The sequence below is a fragment of the Seriola dumerili genome, unplaced genomic scaffold (assembly GCF_002260705.1).
Source record: "Seriola dumerili isolate Sdu_G_001 unplaced genomic scaffold, Sdu_1.0 BDQW01000017.1, whole genome shotgun sequence".
Taxonomy (NCBI): Eukaryota; Metazoa; Chordata; class Actinopteri; order Carangiformes; family Carangidae; genus Seriola; species Seriola dumerili.
Window position 1 is genome coordinate 3,779,185 of NW_019174272.1, and position 21,760 is coordinate 3,800,944.

Here is a 21,760-nt window from a genome sequence, read left to right on the forward strand (position 1 = left end):
CTTTGTATCTTTTCTACAATCCTGTCATGCATTGTACACTTGCACTTATAGCATATTGCATCATTGCCAAAAAGAAAATGATATAAGGACTTCAAATCTGGATTTGCATCATTGCTGTTTCATTCATGATGATGGAGCAAAAACATCCCGTCTCGTAATGTTTTGCTGAATTAACAAACTATCATCAAGTTGAAGCTGATGCTGAATTTGAAAGAAATCCTGAATTGCATTAACTCTATCCAGAATAGACTGTTAACTCAAACCAGCTTTTTGGGACTGCAACATTTACCACAACATAATTTACACGGAGCCCTACTCCTGTTACTTCACCTGTCGTTGTAATAGGATGAGAGCAGAGCGCGAATCTCAGCAGACACAGCGTTATCCTGCAGCAGAAGACCCTCACAGGAGGGTGTGGCAAGAGGCGCTGCCAGGGGGGTTAGGGAAACCGAGAGGGAGGTTGGCGAGAGAGAAGGGGTGGAGTAGGATAGGAGGTGTGCAACAGGTGGAGTTCAGTTTTTATGTGTTTTAATGGTCGCGACAGAAATTGATAAGGGTTGACACATGTGTGTGATTGAGAACGAAAAAAAAAAGATTAATTCAAGGATAAAGACAATTCACCCGTTAAAAATAATTGGTGGGAGTTGATGGAAAATGTGGAGTTGATCATGGATGATGTATGAGAACACAAGGAAATAATGAAGAGGGACAAATGAGACAAAGCCAAGGAATGATGGATTCAGGACAGACAAGGAAAATTGAAAAGGACAAAGAGGAACAGAGAAACAGAAGACAGAGAGTAAGTCAGCGTGTCAGAGATAAGACCCATTCTATCTACAGTACAGAGAAGTAAAGCAGAGTGTGAGTTTGAGATATCAGGAGAGGAAAATTTAATTGTGACAGCATCTCTCATGCACCCAAGGAATTAAAGCTACACACAGTCACGTGCAGTGCAGACACATTGCTTTCTTTCCCTGTCTTCCCTTTTGTTTTTCCTTTATAGTTAAATGAGTTTTGATCATGGGAGGGGTCTTACCCATTTCGTGGTAAAGAGAGCCCTGTTTTGGTGTGACAGGAGCCGGTTTCCTCGGTGATGGCAGTTCAATTTTCATTAAGTCATCACAGCATTGCTTCCACTGGCCTGTACGTTGGAGACAAAACAGTCGCCTTCAACAAACCCGAGCAGCAGATATAGAGAATACACAATGTTTTACACCCCTTGAGATGGAGTCTGTTAAGCAGCTATAGTAATATATGTGAGTGGCTGCATGCAGTGGGTGTATGATCACACGCTGCCTGTGTTCTAGCATAGCAAGTACTCACTCATATCATAGAAATGTTGCCAAAAGGCCTCCATCCACCGATGTGTGTCCTCGCGGCTGTCTGTGGTCAGAGTGTGCGTGACCTCCTCACCTCCGTACTGGTTACTGATACAGATATTCTGAACTTTACTCTGAGGGTCTTTCTCCGACGCGCGTATTCTGGTCTCCTGAAACAGGGGCGCAACAAAGAATACAATCATCTGCCACAAAATGACTACAATCAGGAATGAATGCCAGTGCTTCTGCATGAAAAAAAAAAAAATTACGTGCTGCAACAAGTGGTCATTATGGCAATTGTAATTGTAAGTCCCCACTGAAAATAAGCCCTCACTAATAAAGCCAGCAATTAGCCCTCTTCCAAGCCATTTCCCTTCAGCAATTATCTAACAAAAGGTGCAGACATCTAAATTCCCACCTCCTCATTCTACTCCAAATGTGTCTAGGTCTGTTTAAAACCACTAGATGGCAGTGTTGTTCCATTCATCAATTTGTCACACAGAGCTCCCTCCTCCTCCTTCAGGAGGGCCCAACAGCTGACTAACAAAGGATCATACAGACCTGATCTGATCTGACTAACTTGGCTTTGGGTCAGCTGTGTGCTCAGGGTCAGAGGCAACAAAAGACCGAATGAGTCACTGTGGAAAGAATGAGAAGCCCCACAGGTATCAACTCTCAGACACACAGACAGGAAATAAGATGATTGAGAACCTGACTGGCTGACTGACTGTTCTTCACTTCAGTGCCTGAAAAAACAGAGGGATGAGAGAAATGCGATTCCTGATTGGATGGCTCTGACCATCGTGTCTTATTGTGTGTGCAAAGACTTGAGAAGATACTGAACTGCTCTTTTCTAGCTTTGCAACACAATCACAGTTTCCTACTCTTGGCTACTGACAGCCCTGCTCTGTACTATCAAGGGGCACCTTGATAGTACTTACTAAGAGAAGATATCGTCTCTTATTTTTTTTTGGCTCGGAATATACCAGTTGGCTTAGGATTCAACCTGGCAGCAATCCACAGGCCTTACTAACTATGCTGTTGATGCCTGAGGTGTTACCAAAAAACACAACTGTATGTTTTCTGTAAGGCTGGATCAACCTCTGGAGGCTTATAACTACAGCCCGGATAGTTTGTCTGTTTTCATGTGATTCCTCTCCTGACCTTGTTGATAGCAATAGTGAAAGCTGGCTCGACGTTGGCCTCCACGTCTTCCTGCCGGTGGTAGCAGAAAAGGCTTGTTCCTTTCAGAACGGCGTACACTTTTGTCCAACTCTGAGGGTCTCCTCCACACTGCTGCGAGGTAGACAAAAATATCGATGAGGTGTGGAGTAAAAAAACAGGGAAAGAAGCACAAAGAGAGATGGCATCGTAACGAGCAGAGGAGGGAAGCGGAGGGGGAGAAAAGGACAAACATGTTCATCAGCGCTGCAGACCAACCTGGCAACTTACCTTAACTTTCAAACATCCACTCATCATCTGTTGGGTCATGCAGTGAGGCTGAGCTGCGAGGCGGCAACACATACTGCCGTAGAGTGGCAGCCAGTACGAACACTCTTCTACAGGGAGAGAGAGAGACGGATGGGCAAAAATAAACACCATCAATAAATAAAAAAAAACATTCCCTCATGATATTCAAAATTCACACACAAACATGTACACTCATATGCGTCCACACACGCAGACACGCACTTCACCGGCACATCACATTGCCTGCCCCCACCCACCCATTTAAAACAAAAACAAGGCACGGGGGTGTAAAAGACTGGCAGCTGCAGGGAGAGTCATGAAGTGCGGTAATGAAACTTTACAGCAGGCTGAAGGGCCAATGAATAAAACACTAGGGGCCTGTCTGTCGGAGGCTCTGGGCCCTTGTTAGCCCACATCATTACAGCTTTACACAACAGTCACCTCACTAGCACAGCCTTTATTACTATGACCTTGACAATGGCTGTCTGTCAGAGAACATGGAGACAGAGAGGAAGGATAAGGAGGGAAAGGAGGGGTGGGGGGGGGCGCACAGTGTGCTGGTTTAAAGAAAATTATTAGAATGCAAAGAGGAGGAGTGAGACAGTGATGTGTGAGAGAAGAACAAAAAAAACCCCAAAAAAACAAGACAGATGGCTGATTTGGCTGAGAGAGGAGAAAGATGGTGAGGAGACAGATTGATGGAGGCTGCCACTCACCGTTGCCTGAGATGGTGAGGTCATGTGTGCGAAAGCTGTCCTGGACGTGTGACAGTGACAGGGTGGTATGAGCTAAGAGGTGGTACTTAGGGCCTCTGTCAAAACACAAGCGAGGGGAGAGAAATTTATTTGGTGGTTGAGTATGCATGCTTACAGTGAAAAACGGTCTCCATAAATATGCCCACCTGTGTTCTCGGAAATATATATCTGTTATTTCTCTCTCTGTTCTCACTCCATTCAATCTAACCGGCATCAAATGTCAACTAGTCACTTACGGTACAGAGGGAACTGGCAGCAGGAGAGGAGCTGCCCCTCCGTTGCTGACAGGACTGCATGGTCCAGGCTCCATGGCTGCCCGGAGCTTCTTCCCAGCTGATCGGCCCAGAGAGGAGCTCAGTTTACTGGCTAGTTTCCTTGGTGTGCTCCCTGCTGAGTAGTCGTCCTCTGAGCAGCAGCTGTACAGCTCGACACGGAGCTCAAAACCCGGGCTGGCTTCGCTACTGCGAAAAGGGAACACACATGACGAACATGACTATATCAGTGTGAAATACAGGTTGTATGCGAGTCTTTTTTTTGTGGGTACTACAGGCAGACGGATGACTCACAAAACAATGGCGTTGTCAAAGCAAATATCAGTGAGAGTCCGGTCCACTATCACCATGTCTGTGTCAAAGATCTCTCCTCCCAGCTGGAGTAGGCAGAACACCGCGCACCGATGAAGCTCTGCAGAAGAACACGGTGAAAAGGCAGAACAAAAGAGAGAAAAAATAAATCCCACATATGAGACATGTGATCGGCTTTCGTTCATTTGCGTCACTTGAAACCTCATTTTCAGCTCCAAAACAGCATCACCTGCAGCCTTTAGGTAACTATGAGACCAGAGGCTAGAGAGGGCATATGACCTGAGTGGTTAAAACTCCTCCACCTGGCTGACAAGCACATCTACTGTTGTTTGTTTCAGTTCAGCAGTCTCAATGGCCAGCTCTGCTAAGGATTCCTTTACAGCATTGTTCGCTGTCTTGAGATTTAAACTGAAGCACAATGGTTTTTTAATGTTGCAGCGGCCAATGAGAGCTGGGTAACAAGAACTCTTGCCTTCTATATATGTTGCCAATAAACTATCTCAGGGAATACACGTGTTATGAGGAAAACAAAATTCCCTTTTAATGAGTCATCTGTTGGATACTGAACACCATCACATCCATAATAAGAGTGAGAAATTCAGTAGTAAAACAGTAACTTGGGTATCACTGCTGTAATATAAACAAAATGGCCCTGGATGGTCTACTATCTTTCTTCTTGTGTGTTTCTCTTCCCCTATTGCACAACTGAATCCAGGCCATCATTTTGCCACTTCTCATACAAATTCAAAATTACAACAGAAAAGAAGAGGTGGTCTGTTGCTACTTACAGTGCCCATTTCCCCAATGGGTCAAAGTGTTGGACCACACTGCATGTGCTTCCCTGTCAATCCCACATTGAAACTTAATATTCCAATTTATTATTCCAAGTATGAGCTCAACATGGTTAAAATATGAATGGGCACGTGAGAGAGGAACATGCTTTACTCCTCCTTGCCTCCTGGGCTTAGTTTATGTCTCGGTGTGCTTAATGACCTTGACTAACAGCCTCATTAAGCTTTGTTAAGAGTCTACTACCTGTCTCTTGAGTTCATTTATATGCACAGGCCATGCCGATTAATTCCATTCAAGTTGCCAGGGGAGAGAATGAGCACTGAGACTGCCATGATGACTGCACGGATGTTAACCCACATTGACTCTATCAAGAGGAGGTGGAATAAAAAAATAGTCAATATAAATATGACCGCTGTAATATTTTCAGTGCACCACTAAATTCTGAAATGCCATAAAAACATTCAAATATGACTGGGTTCACAGTAACATTCCCCAGGACAAAAGACTAGGGGCGTTCCTTAAACGCACAATGTCAGATTTCATTTGTTCTGCCTCCCAGTATTCTCTGCCCTACTAATAATGACCCAGTTCAGCGCCAGTGTACTGCTGCTTCTCAGAGCCAAGAAGAACAGCCAACAAGATGAAACAGTGGGTCAGGTTGTGCTTGCCAGGAGTTTCTCAAAAAAAAAAAAATCAGTTCCTGTGAAATACAAAGATATCTGGGAAGCTGCAACAGACTGTAATGATCAGAAACAGACACTGAATAGAGAAATGTCATACTGTATGGTCTTGTTTGCACTGTTCAGTGGGAGTCTCTTGGGTCAGCATATTTTTAAATATACAAAAAAAGTCCACATCAGTGTTTCACCCTGAAGCCAACGATGAAAATGTGATTTTTGTTCTGCAGTCACAAGGAATCCCACACTCACGTCATATGATTTCTCAAAAGCTATCACACAAATAAACTCAGCATCTTTGAAGAAGCCATTTTATTGCTGTGTGAGGCCACATGCCACCTCCCTCAGAAGGAAATCATTAATAAAACCTACAGGCATACATCATCAATAAGCCATCGATGAATTTCTTCACTTGCATACAGAGGTGGTTCCTCACCTCCTTTGTTCTTGAAGTACTCTGTGTCTTTCCACATGAGAGGGATACGAAGATCTGTAACGACAACAGACAAAGAATTAGACCACAAAAATGTTAACCACCCTTTCTTCATGTTCCCCAGCTGGGTACCAGACAAGCAGCAGTGCCCCAGTGAACCTCTACCCACGCACGCACGCACGCACGCACGCACGCACACACACACACACACACACACACACACACACACACACACACACACTCATCTCTGTCACTCATTTATATACACACACACACACACACACACACACACACACACACACACACACACACACACACACACACTCTCATTCCTGTAACTCATTAATATTCATATCACTATTTATTTCTTTAATTTCTCATCATGTTGTAAACACAAATAAAACAAGAACAAAAAACACACATCGTCCCTCTTATCTTGCTCCCTGATGTGAATTATCTCTCTGCAGTGTGTCTGTGATACAAACAGAGAAGCTCCATAATCATTCATCTCTGTCATATTGCGACAGGCAGCATCTTGCAAGTCACCACGTTCACCGCGGTCCGTAAAGACGCACTTGTGCAAAATATGCCTGACGAGAGCTACTCTGCATTAAATTAAAACACTACGCAGATGGTAAAGATTTCTTTTCCTTTTATTTGTTACTGGTCAGTCTTTTGCTAACCACATTTCACAAATGTAATTTCCTTAAAAATGCGCAAGAAAATGTTCCCCCTCGTCTTCCTCCTGTCATCTCCTTTTCATAAATACACATTTTTAGTAGTTACTTGCCTGAGATGGCCACTTTTCCTTTGCATGGGAGTCTGTCGTCCATTGGCCCTGCATCCGACGACCTTCGCGTGACCTTCTGCATGACCTGAGCTTCCTTCATCCTCTGCAGCTCCGACATGTAGGCCATGATACGAGTGCTGCAGGTCTGCAGGCTCTTGGCTGCCTCCAGCGCCTGGTCTCTCTGGGAGCAGGCAGCCAGCAGCTTGCAGGCCCCATCACGCATCCGGATCTCATGGTCAATCTTCTTCTGGATGTCGCTATCCTGCAAGGACAAGGGATTGGTGGAGGGAGAGAAGGGAAAAAAAGAGAGAGTGAGGGAATTGAGGCTTAAATGACAGATGACGTCACGTTTAAAAGAATATTTCTTTGGCAAATGGAGGAAGAAATGAGTAGAGAAGTGCACGAGGTAAAGTGAGAGAGAGGCGGATTAAGTCGTTTTTGGGAGAAATTAAGGTTAGAAGAAGATTAGAGAAGACAAGTGTCGTAGATCAGGCCTGTTGGGGATACATTAATAAGGCGTGTCTCTGAAAGCAGTCTGGAGTCTGTGTTCATTGGCGTGCGTCTGTGAGAGAGTTGGCATCGACAATATTCAAACACATGGCCTTTTGCCCTCTCACCAACGAGCCCACCCCCAGCTGAGCAGACACGTAGATGCTGAATCATTTAGTACAAACGTATTCACTAGACACACACACACACACAAGGTGAGAGGCACCTCTCTAGTGAGAGAATAAAGAATGAAGCTGTCAAACGCTGAACGTCTGCAGCCCAAATGAGAAGCCCCAGACATACACAAATATCCACACACGCACACACTTAGCGACTTCTAGCCACTGTCCCTTTTCCTCAAGCAGCTTTCTAAAAGGAAAGGCTTATCTGGAGCAAGAAAGCCACCCTGTCTGTGATTAAAAAGACTCTGTACACTTATACAGGAGTACACATGCACACACACACTCGCAAACTCAAACACATGCAGACAGTAAAGGTTCCTCAATCCTAAACTGTCTGGCTGTGTCTCTGGTGACGCTGTCCAGAGTTTTAAACAAATGTCTAAGCCCCTCTTCACTCTGTCAGCAGAGAAAAAAATACTGTATGCATGAACTTAAAACAGCAGACAGTGAAAGGAAAGGACTAACATATGCGGTGGGAGGGATGAGCGAGCACAAAGGGATCCAGGAATCAAACAAAGCCCGGGCAAAAGCAAAGCCGCGTCGACCTTGAGCGTTAGTGCCAGTGCTCCTTCTCAAGCTAAAACCTTTGAATCACGTACAAATCAATGCACATAAATCCATGGAATACTGATCAGGAAGGTCGTATTTAAAGAGCTGGCTAAACAAAGTAGGAAAATATCAAGTTTACCTTGTGTGTATGATGAATAAATGAACAAATGGAAACATATGCCTGACTGCTGGAGTAGGTGTAGGTGTAGGTGTGTGTGTGTGTGTGTGTGTGTGTGTGTGTCTGTGCCCCTCCTTTTCAGTGATACATTAGCAATCTCAGACTCTCCCCCACAAATAATCTCTAATGCTCCCTTTGCCCTTCTTTTCCCACTCCTCTCTGCCTGATAAATGCACCTTCCCCTCCTCTTGTCCAATATTTCTCATACTTCCTCTCTCTCTCTCTCTCTCTTTGCCCGATTCTCATGAATTTTTTATTCTTTTGATTTAAGCTTTTATACTTTCACTACTCATTTTCTTCCGCCTTCTCTTGCGCTCCGCTCCATCCATTCCACTTCGCTGTCCTCAATCGGCTTTTCTTTCTTCTCCTCCACACATCCTCCTCCCCTCTTCCTTTCTACCTGTGTCTCCCCTAGCATGAGCCTCTCACTTTGTTCAGAACAGGCCCAGTGGGAGAGGGATGAATGTGGTTTGGACTTAAAAGTCCACATTTGGACACAGATTCTTGCTTGAACACCGTGCACTACAAAATGAGGTTTCATGTAATTCTTGATTAACCACTGCACTGGAAAAGCTAACTTGCTTCTCAGAGTACAACCACACTACTTCTGCACGGTGGTGAAAGCTACACTAACAGCTGTTAATCGCACATAAGATCCAACTACTCTGTCTCCAAACCAAACCACCAAAACATTTAAACATTGTCAGTAAAAGTCTGACGTGCGTTACAGTATGTCTTGCTACAATAACATGGTATGACATTAAAAAAAAAAAAAAAAAAAAAAATGGCTGGAGGTGATTACAAGCAGATTTCTCCCTTGAAATGCTGCTGGAGTGAAGAATTATCAGACACAGCATGATGGAGTGTATTTATACTGATATAATGATAATGATCAGTCTAGAGTCGTGTAAAATCTGCACTGTGGCTGCTGAACACAGTGTAGCTACGCAAATAAGCCTGCCATTAAATAAACACTTTCACTGGCTGAAAAGCAATTATCGTACTCTCGACCACAAAAGAAAGGAGACCAAATTACAGCAACAGTATAAACATAGATAGTCTGCAAAGTACAAGTGGAGGATTCAATTTTGCAGGTCAAGCGTTTGTTTATGAGAGTTGATGTGCTTTTCTTTCATTGTAAGTGCCTGTAGTTTGGAGACGAAATAGTAATTTTAACTGAGAATGGGAGAAAAAAAGAGCGGGTACTCAGCTGATGCTGTTTCCTAAATCACTGACAAAACAATAATGAGGTTTGTAGAGTCTACTTCTTTAAGACAGAGGTTCTTCTTCCAGCTGTCAGTGACAAAACTATTTTGATGATCGATTTCTGGTTGAAGCAATTCATCAAGTCATAAATACTGAAGACAACTGCTTTGTACAAAATGATTACACCACTCATATTCTTTTTTAACATTTTATATAGAAGCCATTAATTTGTTTGTGGAGAAAAATATTCATCTATTATTCGATCACAACAAAACCATTAGCTGTAAGCGATAAACATAAAAAATTTGAACCATGGATAAAGAGAGAAAGTCCAGCTCAGGCTGTGACCAAATGTCTTTGTCAATAGTGGCGCCGCAAACTATGATGCATGCCTGAGGCTGGCTCGCCAACTTTGAGGGAATGCAATGCAATGCATACACACACACACATACATACACACACACACACACACACACACACACACACACACAAACACAGAGTAAAGGAGCTGTTACCACAATTCATTTCCATGCATTAGAGTGACCTACTAGGAGGAGGTCCTGTATTTATAGCAGCTAAATTAACAAGCTTCTCCTTCTGGGGATCTCAGAATAGAAGACAAGCAGCCTAGATCTAACTCTAATCCAGGCGTCTGGTGTCTGGGTCGGGCTAGCAGAGTACAACAACCTGACATAAACACTCACAAGATAGTCGAGTAAGAGAAACACAGGTTTACACACATGCAACAACAAGCAGGACAGAAGTCCAGAGTGGATGATGAACTCATTTTCTTTTCATTATCTTTCTCTCACAGGCACACATGAATAGTAGTCACAGTGACTCCCTCAACACAGTGTCCTCAGAGTGGCAGGTGTTAGACCAGTGGGCATTGCCAGAGAGGCTGACTGCCTGTGACGGCGGCACTGTGGACAGCAGCCAGACAAAGGGTGAAGGAAGGGTGGATAAGCGACAGGGATGGAGTGCATGTTGGGTATCAAGCAGCGACACAGAGGGGAGGCGGTGCTGTCAAAGAAAACAGGAGAAGGGGGGGGGACTTGAGGAAAAGACTATAGAGGAGGGAGAGAGAAACAAAAGAAGGAGATACAGGCTGACAGGGCGAAAGGTCTGGGTGGAGTGAGAGAGGCAGCTGAGAGGAAAAAAAAAAGAGATAAGAAAGGGAACGGGGAAGAGAGCGAGGGGAAGAGGAAGAAATGAGAAAGCACAGAATGTCAAGCAGGTCAGAGGGTGAGGGGATGAGGAGGGAGGGATGGTGAGGAAGAAAAACAACGAGGGAGGAAGATCAAGGTGTTTGCAAGAGACAGATTTGGCAGTAGAAAAAGAAGTGGTGGGATCTATATAAACACACAACCGATGTAACGAAGCACAAAGCTCTGCAAATGAGCAGGCGCGGAAATAATTGGGAGAGAAAAGAACCTGACACGTGGAAACAAGTGTATCTCTGCAAAAACTTGAATCTTACACTAATGGCTAAAAACAGCAAACTTCATAATTACGTATGAATTTTGGAGTTAAGCATCTGCCAAAAGAACAGAATGAAAATAAGAATTCATCCAATAATTCTACTTTGTTACAGATAAATGTTTCAACAAACCTCGATAACATCGCTACATGACGCACACAGTTTATGCGTAATGCCAAAGTAACCTTTCAGCAGGTAATTTGATGCCTCAGTAGATACCAGATGGTCACTTCCTCTGTCACCTTCTCTGTCCCCGTCTGGCTGTGTGTTTTGATCCTCACTTGTGTGTCAGTGGGGTGTGATCACAGAGACACTAACACACACACCTACACAAACATACACACATACACACACGCGCGCGCACACACGCCACCGGTTGGGGATTTGACACCGCTGCAGATGGTGTGTAATGGTTTGTTTACGATGCGTTGTTCTGCATGAATAGGCTTTCCTGTTTAGATCACTGACCCTCGACCTCTGACCTCTATCCCTAACCAGACCAGACGGCTGCAGTTACAGCATGGGGTTAGTCCGCAGGGTGAGGTTTAACACACACAGTGAGTATGAAAAACATCAAGAAACAACACAGTCTGCCTTGTACAGCAACCACATTAAATCCGCCCACCTGGGAATGAAAGACACAGTGAGGAGGAGGAGTAGTTGCTCCTAAACTGTGTTTAAATTCATGAACAAAAGGACTCATATTAATAATTGTGAAATGCTGCCACTGATTTTAGAGCTGAAAATAGAAAGAACATTTTCACCACTGCAATGTCAGTCAGTCAATCGGTTGACACATCACTTCAGTCTTAAATGTCACAACCAGTATTTAATGGATTGCTATGAAATTCAGTACAGATATTCATGGTTAGCAGATGACGAATTGATCCCTGATATTGGTGACCCCCTGACCTTTTGGTAACGCTGCAATGAGGTTGATGTTCGTGGTTTAGAGTGTGAGTGAAGTGTCTCAAGAATTAATGGATGGCTTGTCATGAAATTTGCTACAGGCATTCATGTTCCCCACAGGATGAACTGTAACACATTTGCTGATCCTCTGACTTTTCATCTAGTGCTATTATCTGGTAAAAACGTTTTCCAGTATTTAGATTTATGACCAATATCCCTGCAAAACTAATGACATTCATTAACTGACAGCCTCAGGTCAACATTATGCCTGCTAAATATTAGCATGCGGATGTTAGCGTTTAAAGCACTGCTGGGCCAAAATACAGCCGGGCGGTCGTGGAGACTTTTAGTCTTGTTAGATTATACCAGTTGTGCACAATAATCTGCTGCACATCTGAAACGTGCGCACATACACAACAGACATTCAACATCAATACTGATACCGGTAGAGGAATTGTCCTTCTGCTTGTATAAATAAGGGGGTCAGAGGTCACGAGGAGGATTTCTGACATTGGGATAGAACCTGCATCCTGCAGTTAAAGGCTGGTTTCTCTAACCACTATACAACCATGCCACCTTCTTGTCTTTGCTGACTCTGAAGTTGTTTTATTTTCGAGGCAGAAAAGACGCTGCAGCTGACTGGCAGAATACAAAAGCTTGTTGGACAGGCAGAGTCAAAAGAGGGAGATAGAAAAGAAAGAAGCAAGGAGACCAAAAACGAGAATAACAACAGCAGAACTGAAACACACTCAGACAAAAAGGAAAAAAAAGATTTGTACACTCTTTCACACACACACACACACACACACACAAAGGCAGACAACCAGACAAACACACACGCACACACACTCACAAGGACATGTACAATGTGTCAATCTTCATGGCAATAGACATGAAGACTGAGACAAATGTGCTCTATCTCTATTTCACATACACACAAAACCAAAGATTTGCAAATTCCTGACCACTCCCATACACTGGGACTTTACTGACCAAACTGCTGGCTTTCAATTAGCCAGCCACAACTATGTGCCTCGCCTTCCTCTCCACCCTCTTCCGCTACTTTCCCTCTTGCTCACGCTCTTCCCCTCTTCCTCTCCCACACCCAGTGCATGGCTGCAGTTAAGGACGGAGGGGGCAGTTGAGGGTGCAAGAAAAGATTAAGAGTTAAGTGAAGAGAGAAAAAAATCAATGGCAAATTAGCTGAGAGAAGGTTGGAGGACGAGAGAAAATGAATAGAAGTAAAGTAAAGTAGAACATAGGAGTGAGAGAGAAGAAAGATGGAGAAAGGAAAATGGATAGAAAACGGGCGAACAGATATGAGTGAGTGAATTTAAGGAAGGAATGGGAGGAAATGTGGGAGGAAAATGGGAAGTGTATAATGATTTACATATAGCATGGAGTCAGATCAGGAGAAAACAAACAACAAACCCAATCCAACCTCGAACCACTCAAAAACAATCATCCAATTCACCAAACAACATCCCTGCAGTGTTTCAGACTCCAGCTGCTGCTGAGCAGCCAGGGCACAACAACAGTGAGGGGGACTGGTTTGGTACTGGTCATGGAAGGCAGAGAGGAGGGGGGAGGGAAACAGTAACGGGTGGAGTGTTTGCTTTCGCCTTTTTACGACAGCAAAGCTGGCTACAAAGCAGTCCAAGTCTGTTCACTGCCAGGACACCCTTAAGACACACACTCCCAGGGCCCACTCATATGGCAAAATGTGGCTGTGTACGCTCTGTGCCAACATGCTGATGTCATCACTGAGGTGATCACTATGGAGTTTCAACAGTGCACCGAGTCGCTCTTATAGCTGGAACACTGTGAACTCTCCCCCCTCCCGACAGCTTATGCATTCAATTATTTCCTGACAATAGAGACTGTTTCAGCTCTGCTTGTATGGAAAACTATGTGTGTGTCTGTGTGAGCGCTTGTCCACATGTGCTTATGTGCGCAAGCGTGTGTCCAAATGACTTTGCGGCCAGCTGTTCTCACACAAAGGCAGAGTGTTTCAATGCAGCTGGGTCCCAGCACACATGGGGCAGAGTCAGAGCAGAAAGTGCTAACGAGATAAATAATATGAATGTGACTGTGTTTCAAACCATATTTTACGTACATGCAGGAGGTGACGGAAAATGCCCGTGTACGCAAACAAGTGCATGCATGTGAATTAGTGCATAGTTGTTCGGTGTGTGCACTTTGTACTTGCAACTGGATGCTGGCCCCAAGGAGAGCAACAGTGGAGTGAATTTCAAGCTATAAAACAAATTTGTTTAGAGCTACAAGGGAGCACAGGGAGCTTAGAGTCTGCCAAGCAGTGATCACTTCAACAATTTATAGCACACTAAAGCTTGATGGCTCTTACACGGCTGTGCACACTCAGCCTAATACACCGGGTCCGCATTATCATATAGTAGCACAGCAGGAGCTGGGAGAAGCAGCAGGGAAGCACACCAAACTGCAGAATCATTTGAAGGCAGTGTATAGGTGATCATAACAGGGAGTGTGTTTGCACTTGTGTGTGTGTGTGTTACTGTAAGACTGCGTGTGGTCTCTCAGCATATAAATAACAGGCCTGCAGAGTATAGATTTGTGAAACACTGCGTACAGGTTCCAGAGCAGCCTCATAAACAACAGTGGGATGGAAAAAAAGGGTATACATTCAACCTGGAAGGTAGTTTATTATGAGTACCAACAGCACAACAACACTAATAACAGCAGTACCCCCTCCCGCTCCTCTTCCATCTCACCTCTAAAAAGGAGCAGGGGAAGCAAGCTGGGCTGTATTCAAAACACATGGTCAGATATAACAAGCTGGATTGTAAATCCTTGCTAACTTGTGGAACTGAATCCAGAAGAAGGACAGCAAAATATATCATAATCTTTGAGGATCCAAACAGACCGTATAAGGCTGAAAAACGGCAGTCTGTTGGAATAGCTGCACACAAAACTTGCTTGCAAGAAATATGATGGTGATAATTTTATTCTTTAGCAGCTCTGGCGTAGTTTTCTGAAAACACGATCCACAGATTTTGGTGGGAAAGGAGACAGAGAAGGGACCAGAGTTGTTACCAAGCAGCTTCCTTTTCCAATCAAACAGTAATGGAGAGAAACTCTAATGACAGAAACTGGCAGACTGAATTGTCTGGGGGGCTACAGGAGGCAATTAATGAATTACGAAACACACACACACAGCAATACTGTAACCTCATCAGTGCACTTTACTGGCACAGTCATAGTTGTGCACTGCAGCCTGGAACACAGCCACTGACTATTACCAAGTTGATACTATATTATTAACTGATTAGCCAGCTTTTCCTATAAACCAGAAGCCCATACAGAGAAAGGAGGGAAAGGTTTAGGGAAGGAACGGGTATGAAACAGGTCTTTCTAAGCTCCTGATCAAAGACTGCTGTTGTCTCTCTCAATGAGAGCACTCTGCTAGTGTGTCCCTAAGTGGGGAGATAGAGTAAAGGGGATTTAATCACATTAAAAGATCCACATGAGGCAAAAAGGCATTGATGTGACATTGTAATCCACTCTGTGCTGGCATTTTTCACGCTGGTACAGTCTGTTCTTTCTCTAACACATCAAATTACTGTCTGAAGAGAGGTCAACGATAGTTGGCTGTGTCACCTATCGCTCCTTACGCTTATATGGCTGTGAGGGGATGGGCAGAATATGAAGCGCAACACTGATTTGACTCTTCCAGGAACCTCACTGTGCGTGCAACTGTCGTGGTGACTGACAGCTCTCAGTATGTTACCTCACACCTTGGGTGAAAGTCAGGAAGGAGGCAAAGGGAGGACACAAAAACAGGCATTGGATTTAATCTCTGCCATGTGTCCGTGATGGCGGGGTTCGCTTGCTTGTTCACATTTTTGACTGTGACTGATGAACACTATCAATGACTAGTTGTGTATTTTGCAGGATCTCTTTCAGCTGCATGCTTCCAGTTATTCAGTTGTCCAGCTTACAACCGCCTCCAAACAGCAAACATAAATTAGCAAGAAACAAACCCTTAACTGAGTATGCTAGTGTTTGCCAAGGGCTTCATATTCCTTTGCGAAGATGCCAAATTAATTTGGAGCCTACTGTCGGCATTAGTGTCAACAACCTCCCTGCTGTAAACAAAGAAATACCAAAAACAGAATCAACATGACGCTGTCTTCAGCGTGTTACTTCATATATCTTTTTACTTTTCATGGCAGCAACCACATTAGCAAAACTAGATGTCTTCCTTTCACAATGAAACCCTTCAGTCAGGCAACGAGATAGAAACATGGTCACAGTATAAGATGTGTGGGAAGGATGTAACAGCATGAAGTGTTGCTGGAGTGGGAGGATGGGAGAGACAAATGGCAGATGAGGAACAGCCAAAGGGACAAACGGAGGGAGTGGAGGGCAAGAGGTCACAGGAGAGCGGCATCCCTGCTGGGTCCCCGTACCATTAAGCTCCTTTTCATCCTCAGTGGGGTGAGTGGTGGCCAGTTATCTCACTTGCACAAACCAATCCTAACACTTGATGAGCAACACACTATAAACACACTTAGAGCTCTCATTAGTTGACTTTTGCAAATAAGTTCATCCAAACCCCCCCTGCTGATTAACAGTTTCAACAGCCTGACACAATGTCAGTGACACACACACACACACACACACCACACACACACACACACACACACACACACACACACACACAGTGCTTGCCCCAGTAATCCCAGGCTTTCCTCCTCGTCTGAATCAGGATGAGGAAATCGGGGCTAATTAGCTCAGCCAGCCTAACTAGCATTTAAGCCTGCCAAACTCTCCTCCCTGTTGTCTTTTATCTCTGACCTCTTTGCTATACTACAGACACACATGAAGATGTGCAAAGCATGTGGGGATAAGACATTATTAATGCAGATAAATCTGAAAACACATTATTCTTCCTAGTTTTATCCTTCTATTCACATTCAAAAGCACACTTTAAACTGGGTAGATTTTCAGAACACTTGTCTTGGATGGTTTGGCAAAACTGAGCTCTTCCTAACAAAATCCTAACATATGATTGTCAAGTGATAAAACTTTCATAATCGCACACATTCAGCTCCGTATGGTTTGGCAGCTGCCGTTAAATTTAAGAGGAGGACAAGGTTTTTTTTGGCACTTAAATTAGATTTTTTTTAACTATCTGAAACTTTTAGTTTGAATGGAAAACTCATCATACTTCCCATACAGATGTATCCATCTTAATTTTATTTAAACTATGTCTTACAGGTTTTTCACTGGCAGCATCACTAGCAAAGTATTTACACTGTCTAGACACACAAATTGTCCATCTTCTATATTTGTACTGTGTGTGTCCATTATTCGTCTTTCTTCTCTCCACTTTCCAATTCTCCACAATTCAATCATGCTTATCGCAACTTGGGTCTATAGAGGTAAAAGCAATCAGACAATGTTGTTTACAGCTTTTATTGTCTTAATCAAAAACTAGATATAAATGTAGTGATTTTCTCTCTGTCTCATATATTCTGTGTGCTCTCTCTGAGCCCCATCTCTGGCCAAGAGCGCTGTAGTTAAAGCTGCTTTTACAGCTCTCCATTATTCATCACTGTTGCTGCTGTTGCCTTATTTAGTCTATATGGCCACATGTATATATATAACCACATGTGCTGCCCCCACGTGAGCTCTGTTTGGAGGGGAGGCGTGTGTCTGTCATGAAGGTGCACAAGACAGAGAGACAAAGACACAATAATAAGGCAGCAGACACTCTATGGCGAGGCTGTGTGTATGTGCGCAAGAGCTTATGTGTGTCCTCTATCACTATCGACCAGCCGTGAAGTGAATGCAGTTCATTATAATATTCATGAAGCTGCAGGACTTCTGAGCGGAGTTAAAGCAAAGCCAGATATCACTAAACTGACCCTCAGCCCTCTGCCCTCAGGGCAAGAAAGACCAAGAAAGGGAAAGATGAGGCACGGCTGGAGGGAGTGTGTGAGTGAGTTGGGGGGGGGGGGGGGGGGGGGGGGGGGGGGGGGGGTTTCTAGCCACTTATGTTGTAATTATAACAGTTTCATGATTTCAGAATATAAAGTATTCCTACCCTCCCTTGTTCACCAACAAGATTTAAGGCCTTGAGAAAAGAAGTAAAGATTTACACGGACTGAAACTGAAAACAACTGGATCTGAAATGTGAGACAACACAATGCTTTACAGCCTTGCGGTATGCCATCAATTAATGGCTGCCATGAATCAAGACCTGAGGAATATTGCTATCACAGGGTAATAAAAGTAGTATTTGTTTCACTGCCTTGATTAATGACAGCCATATTAATGTCATGGGTAACACATGTAAGGTGAGATTCACTCACAGTCCCTGAGTCTGTCACTGTGGTTCCACCCTTCTGCCACTTCACAGCACTTACAGCCTGCTCTGGTTACTAATGGGCCACATTAACCCCTGGAGTCTCTGCATGTGTGTGTTGTGCATGCATGTGTGTACAAGCATGTGTGTCAGTTCATTGAGAGACAATGAGAAAATGAGTCGGGAAGGCAAGAAGGCGGATAAGGGCAAGTACGATTGAGAAGTGAAAAGAACAAGATAGGGAATATAATTAATCGTGCCAAGTGTGTTTGTGTGTGTGTCTGCGTGTGTGCAAGCGCGCATGGTTCTTATCTCTGCCCTCCAGAACATTTTTAACAGATTGGGGGATCCGCATTTACATACAAGCGCACAACATGAAACTTATAACTTATACACAATCATTTACTCCACCACTTATCTACACAGCAACACCGCGCACGCAGATACTAGTTCAACAAAATATTTATTCAGCCACAACAGAACAATGCACAGCCTCTTTCTGGTGACATGTAAATGTGCCATACGCAGGCACACATGAGCAGAGCCGGTCTGGGCCTCACATGGTTTTACATTCCAGTTCAGAGTGAACTCCTTTTGTCTTTCCTGCATCTGTCTGTGCTGCGAGGGAATGAGCACAAAGCAGATAGATACTTATTGCGCACTCACTTTTGCCTGCAGTCATCTAATCTGGAAGCAATAGTGATGAAAGTTTCTCCATAAACACAGCAGTGTATAGAAGCTATGGTGGGGTAGTTTTTTACTTAAATAAAAAAAAAAGGAGGGTAAACGAATAAGTATTACTATTGTATTTGAATTTTTAAATAGAAGGAAGCTATATATGCTACCAAAATATTGGCTGTTGACCAACTCAGTCTAAAAATATCAGAGCTGGCCCATGTTGGTCAAGTTTTTCCAGTGGGGAACAAATGCAGAGCAGAGGTCTGACAGTGGCTGACTGCTCAGTGTTGTGGTATTTATGGAGGCTCTTCAGTCAGCCAGCGCCTGTGTGCATGTGTGCCTGAGATAAATAAGTCCAAGTAAACATGTTTCATTGTCAACAGCAGCGGATCATTCGGGAGTCAGGCATCAAGTGTGCACCGCGCCCCTCTCACATTCTCTGGCTGAGCAAATCCACAAGCTATTTTGTGTCTTCTGTCACACACACATGCTGCACACACACACACTACCCTTCCTTTCTGCAACAACTAACCCCAACCCGCACTGGCTGGGATTTCATGTGAGTGGCATGATGTGTGCGGGGAATGATGCGTATGAGTGTGTGTGTGTGTGTGCGCGCACGCGTTTGTGTGAGGTTGTGTAAAGCTATATCTTTGATATTATTATTATCGATTCTAAACGGCCATGCCAGCATTTCATCAGAGGGCCATGGGAAGAGGATAAAGGATAGCCTGGATGGATTATGCATTATGTTAGATCTCTGCAGATCTGCTGAAAGTGTGTTTATCAGTTTGTGTGTGAGTGTGCGTCTCTGCACACGTTTTGTGGCTCCACTCATATGAGCAACACAGGAGCAATTCTGCTAAACAAACATAACCTAATCATGGATTGGCAGCACAGATGCACTGTAAAATGAGGGAAAACACACACACACAGATACACGCAGATGCGCACACACACACACACACACACATACACACACACACACACACACACACACAACAGGTAGCAGATATTAGACAGCCTTTCAAACGGTGCTGTGTAAATGACTGACAGCTCAGCAGCTGCTTCCTCAGATAGACATGACAGATAGACGGGGCCAGGTCTGATTGTGATCCACTGCCAGCAGCTCTGCATTAGCTGCTTGTCTGATTATCTGTCTGTGGGACTGAGCTCTCTCCTACATGACCATCAATCCCTTCACAATCTCTCTCTGCATCGTCAGGTCATCACTCCTCTCTAATTGTCTGTCCGTCTGTCTGTTTATCTGCCTCTCTTCTGTTTTGTCCATCACTCCCATCCTCATCCACTGACTCAGCATCATCAAGTTGGACCATCTCTCCGCACATACAGTATGTCTTCTTGCCTCAACCCTATTTGTGTCTGCCCGCCACAACAGAAAGAAAAGTAGGATATAACTGTACTAAGGGACTTCTGTCATGGCATATCAGAGCAGTTTTTGAACTGGCTTTGTTTAGTATGTGTTTGAGTCATGAAGCTAGAAACTTAAAGCAGGAGAGGAGGACCAGAATTGGCAAGAGAGGCTGTGAGAAAGTCAGAAACCCCAGGAGAGAGAAAGACTGTGTATGAATAAGTTTGAGTTAAAAGATCCATAATTGGGTGGGTGGAGAGGCAATATTGTGGCGGAGCAGGCTCTAAGTGGCTCATTTTTCACACTATTCCTTAGACAACTGGCTCAAGGAGACACACACAAAACAAAGTCCAATTCACCCCCTCCTCCTCCACGGCTTCTGTCATACAGTAAGTAATGGGTTTGCAGTTCCCCCTGAGTTTCTTAGGCTGAGGAGGGTCCTATGTATCTCAGTGTATCTCAGTCCCAGCAGCCGACCCCCTGGGAAAAAGCAGTGGACAGTATCAGCAGAGAAAACAGAATGACCTCTATTGCAGACACACAGTAGCACAGAGCGGGGCAGAGAGAGTCAGCATGAAACAGAAAAAAAAAACCCACACTCGCACGTGACTGCAGAGGTGAATGAAGACTGGGGAGGGAAGAGAAGGAGGAGAGACAGTCAGATACAAGCAGAGGAGACACTACAGATACCTATCTTGAAAGAGACAGACAGAAAGCTAGGGGGGACAGACAGAAACTTGACTGCAGAAAGCTCCTCTGCAGTAAGTGGTTATTGATTGTTAGACAAGGGCCAAAAGGATTCCATGGCCAGTGAACTGACACAGGATGCTGGATGCTTCTTTCCTCCTTGCATAATTGCAAACGCAATGAAAAGCACAAGCAGAAATGCATTTAACAGCCAACAGATTCTGCTTAACTGCAGCATGCACCGACCAAGACTAGACTTAAAGTGTACAGCAGCAAAAAGGAACACGCGGCTGTACAAAAAACGTATCAGGAAGACTGTGTATTGACGATGCTCCGCAGTCACACTGAGGAGGACCTCTGGCACATCAGTGACCTTTTCACTACTAATGATCAGAGACGGCTGTGGTTGTAACAAGAGTGGCTTCCAATGCACTGCACACGCACACACATATACACAGAGATAGAGACACACACAGAAATGCAGGATGTGCTCCAGGAATGGAAAGATCACATCTGCCTTGCTCGCTCAGTCCCTGACTGATGCTGATGCCGGTGACCTTTTAAATCAACACGAGAGTAAAATCTAAACTCTAGCTCTCTCACATCAGGAAGCAGCCTGTCATTAAGTAAAGTGAAGGCAATCAACAGACAGAGATGAAGGTAGTTGTTTGGTTCATTTGTGCATGGATAGAGTTTCAGCGGCGATAAAAAAAAGTTGATTATAGGAAGTGGTCAGAGCTACCAGTCTGTCGGTCAAATGTGCCCAAACTAAGAAACCAGTATGACTGGCTGTCACACACACTCAGGCTCTATGGCCCCTGTTCTTAAGGGGACAGCATGCTGAGGAAAACATTTTTTGGT

General features: G+C 44.2%; 1 protein-coding gene across 3 annotated transcripts in view; it reads right to left on the reverse strand.

Annotated features, from left to right (window-relative positions):
- rtkn (rhotekin) overlaps positions 1 to 21,760 on the reverse strand; it is a 53,599-nt gene that overhangs the window by 2,006 nt on the left and 29,833 nt on the right. For 2 of the 3 annotated variants that reach the window (XM_022754623.1, XM_022754631.1), the window contains exons 2-10: positions 6,821 to 7,082; positions 6,034 to 6,087; positions 4,111 to 4,228; positions 3,781 to 4,005; positions 3,506 to 3,600; positions 2,772 to 2,878; positions 2,484 to 2,615; positions 1,324 to 1,489; positions 1,037 to 1,141 (exon numbers count right to left, since the gene is read on the reverse strand). In XM_022754623.1, coding sequence (XP_022610344.1) covers positions 1,037 to 1,141; positions 1,324 to 1,489; positions 2,484 to 2,615; positions 2,772 to 2,878; positions 3,506 to 3,600; positions 3,781 to 4,005; positions 4,111 to 4,228; positions 6,034 to 6,087; positions 6,821 to 7,082 — 1,264 coding nt within the window. Of the gene's footprint in view, positions 1 to 330; positions 428 to 1,036; positions 1,142 to 1,323; positions 1,490 to 2,483; positions 2,616 to 2,771; positions 2,879 to 3,505; positions 3,601 to 3,780; positions 4,006 to 4,110; positions 4,229 to 6,033; positions 6,088 to 6,820; positions 7,083 to 21,760 lie in introns of all 3 variants that reach the window. The other variant, XM_022754638.1, reaches the window with a different exon arrangement.